The 3,466-nt window shown below is 41.9% G+C and overlaps 1 protein-coding gene across 1 annotated transcript in view; it reads right to left on the bottom strand.

Annotated features, from left to right (window-relative positions):
- The window catches only part of STAT4 (signal transducer and activator of transcription 4), a 33,851-nt gene extending 30,634 nt beyond the window's left edge, over positions 1–3,217 (bottom strand). The window contains exons 1-2 of the mRNA XM_010144542.1: positions 3,086–3,217; positions 1,800–1,944 (exon numbers count right to left, since the gene is read on the bottom strand). Coding sequence (XP_010142844.1) covers positions 1,800–1,944; positions 3,086–3,213 — 273 coding nt within the window. The 5' untranslated portion in view covers positions 3,214–3,217. The remainder of the gene's footprint in view (positions 1–1,799; positions 1,945–3,085) is intronic.
- Between the last annotated feature and the right edge of the window lie 249 nt (positions 3,218–3,466).

Genomic DNA, 3,466 nt, shown 5'->3' with positions numbered 1-3,466 from the left:
AAAAAAAAAAAAAAAGAATAAAATAAATGGTGAGGAGAAGAAGGAACAGTGAATGACTTTAATTTTGCAGACACTGTATGTAAATATATACCAGTCCTTCTTCATGTTCACATTATGATGTATACTCATAAATGCACAATCTTCTAAGCCAGTGTCCTGGTGTTGCTAGGACAGAATCCCAGGCCAGCCCTGGTCTGAGGCCATTAGCAGTTTGGAGTCAGCCAGGGCAGCTGCCCTGAGCTGGCTCTCAGGTGTATCCCATCCCATAAACATCATGCTCAGTATAAAAGGGGGAGTTTCCTGAGGACAGGGGCTCTTCCTGATCCTGCTCTTTCTCTTCCTCCTGCTTCTCCCCACCCCTGGAGGGGCTCGCTTACCATTCCACTCCTGAGGACTGCTTCCCCATTTATTCCCATATGTTCACTGGGCTGAGCATGACTTTGTGTACTGTACACTGACACCAGTATTAGTTTGGCTGTTTCATTAAATCCCTTTTCATCTCAACCTGTGGGTCTCCCCTCCTTTTCCCAATCTGCTGTCTAGGCTGGGGAGGGGTCATCGAGGATAGAACAACTGCTGATAGAACAGCCCTGGTATGAGCGAAACGCAGCCAGCCAGGAACACAATGAAACTGCTTGTTTCAGTGCCCTGAACTGATCTTTCCACATGTGTGCTACTGTGGTAGAACTCAACACCTTCACTCAGGTGATACAGCTCTGTCTCAGCCCTACTGTGTAAAGTGTGCCAAGACCCCGACAGAAAGAACAGGATTAACCTTTCTGCAGTTAACTCCAAAAGCAGTAAAGTAAATTTGGTGTTGGAACAGTATGGAGGTTAGGGACGGTGCTGCTACACAAACCAGGAAAGAAACAAAAAGCGACTTTAGTTTTTAGTTACGTGAGACTGCTTGCATAACACAGGGAGAAACTGGGGTAGCAATGGAAATATTGTCACGTAAAGAGGCCACCGTTAGGAATAAAGGACACAAGGCCATAAAGAGAACAAAACAATTATCAAAGTCATGCTAAGATTTTCCAGACCAGTTCATGTATATATATACACATCAAATAAAGAAAATGTTTGCAAGCAATATAATTCTCATTTAAGTACTTATGGAAAACACCATCCAAAAAGAGGAAACCCCCCCCAAACTTTCATCAAGGTCAGATGAATATCTGTTTTATGTAGAAGACAGATAGATGTCAGGAAGTAGGTGACTAATGAAGTGGAACTCTGAGCATCCCTGCCTTAGATAAACAATTATTAGAGAAACATTCAGCCAATCAAAATAAATATAATTTTGCTAGAGCCCAACGGAAAATCCTTTAAGCCCTTCATTACAAATAATCCCAGCTAAGCATAAAATAACAAACCCCCTAATGATTTCCAAGGGTTCCTTTTTCAGGGTGCTGTTTTAAGCCCCAAATATGCATTTTCACTCCACAGTCAAATATCTGTGTGTGTCCGAGAGGTGGTAATTACATTTGTAATGAACATGAACATCCATAAGCACTACACGGTCTTATTTTTGAAGAGCTCAGTGAAACACAGATACACAGTGCTAAGAAGTCACAGCACTTGTGTGCACTAAAATGTGAATTATTGTTCCACAAAGTAACAGTGGTATTATTTTGAATTATCTTGCTGAAGGCTTGGTGTTCCCATGGCTGCTTGGTGTCTACCGCAATCAAGACAGCTGTGAGCTGTGCGCAGGAACAAACTGTGTTCAACAGAGGCTGGGCACTACCTTTAGAAACCAGCAGCAGTATGCAATGTGTTATCTGAAGTTAACGACCTACCTGCAGCAGCTTTCTGATTCTTTTCAGGTTGTGTATCAAGAGAAGATTCTTCTCCTGCGATACCCGGTCTAGCTGTTCATCCACTTGTATTAGCAAATTCTGTAAGAGGATCGTTGCCATTGCTTCATTGTTGGATGCAGCCTCCCTAAAGAATCAGCAGCAAAACAGGCTTTAAGTATGTGGTGACTTGGATATAGTTAGAGCTTTGTGAATAACTGATTTGGTGATCCTTTTATTTATAGTCATGTAGATATGCTGCTGTAAAGATGGAGTGAGGAATTTGTTAGCACAGGCTACGGAGTCAGCCAGAGGGGAGACAACCAGGGTTTTCCAGTCTCTGGTCCACTGAATATTTAAATATTTTTTGCCCATCTCTCAGAGGAAATGGAGCTTATGCATACTGCTCCCCTCACTCTGTCAGTCACGCAGATATAATTTCTGAATCTGCTGCCCAGCTTCAGACAAAGTTGACGCTGGGCTTGAAGTCCAAAAGATACTATGTTCTTACAAATTTCACAGAAAACTGGCAGGTTGGTAGAGGAGAGGAATCCAAATTAGCGCCTCCACTGAGGAAAATGGCAGTAATAACTTGCTCCAGGAGGCAACAGCCAGATGGCCAGTCAGCAGATATATATCTTCACACCAGGCACCAGATGAGCCTTTGCCCAGCCAAACTATTTGGGGATACAGGAGGACTCTGAAGCTACTGGTGAAGGGTAAGTAGGGGACGAAGGACACAAACACACACAAAACAAGGCTTTACTGGATCTGCTGTTTATGAAACAGCTTGGTACGTGAAGGGCAGTGACATTAGTGAGCAAACAGAGGAAGAAAGACTTTGGACTGCATGGCATCCTTGTCCTTGGGATATTCTCCCTCCTTGCCCTGCAAAGGACAGATGTCAATTTGAGATATGCTGGGAAAAAGGAGATTTTAATGTTTCTCATGTTCCTACAGCCCCATAAACACTGAGCTATAAACTGTAAGGAATTATTGTATTTCTTAGCAAGCTTTTTTTTTTCTATGAAAAGCCAGTAATACCCTTACTTTGCTAGACCATTTTTATTGGATTTTGTATAGGAATAAGTTCAAATGAAACCTCGCCTCCAGGCATTCCTTAAATTTAAACTCTGACAGTTCAACAGGCTAAATCCATAACTAGTGGAATACTATTCTTGGAGTGCGGGTGCCTGCACAGTTCACAAATGGACACCTTAAAATCTGCCAGATAATGAAATAATTGTTCAAGACTGAAATCATACAAGAGGGAATAAATTTAATCCTACCAATCTTGCGTTTCTATCCATTGTGCTAGTAGATGGCGGATTTCCATGGGGAAGTTATCATCATAGAACTGGTCTACCTGCTCCAAAAACTTTATTTCCAGTTGTTGAACTTGACTCCATTGGGACATACTGCAAAAGAAAAGATTGAACATGTTTGCTGTTGAAAAGTGGATATGAATTAACAATCCAGAGTGCGTACAACACTTATTTTCACTGTAGGTCTTTTTTTATTATATACTTCAATAACCCTGTTTATTCTCTTGGCTAAAGTCAGTTAAAGGGAAGAGGGAGAAAAGCGACCATTAAAAAAAGTCCCAGCTCTTGGGCACACTTGAATGGGCACCTCTGCCAACTTCCTTCCTCAATGCAAATGTTTTGGGG

Source organism: Buceros rhinoceros, unplaced genomic scaffold, assembly GCF_000710305.1.
Source record: "Buceros rhinoceros silvestris isolate BGI_N320 unplaced genomic scaffold, ASM71030v1 scaffold13071, whole genome shotgun sequence".
Lineage (NCBI taxonomy): Eukaryota > Metazoa > Chordata > Aves > Bucerotiformes > Bucerotidae > Buceros > Buceros rhinoceros.
Note: the sequence above shows the minus strand (reverse complement) of the source record. Positions and strands in the feature narration are given on the sequence as shown.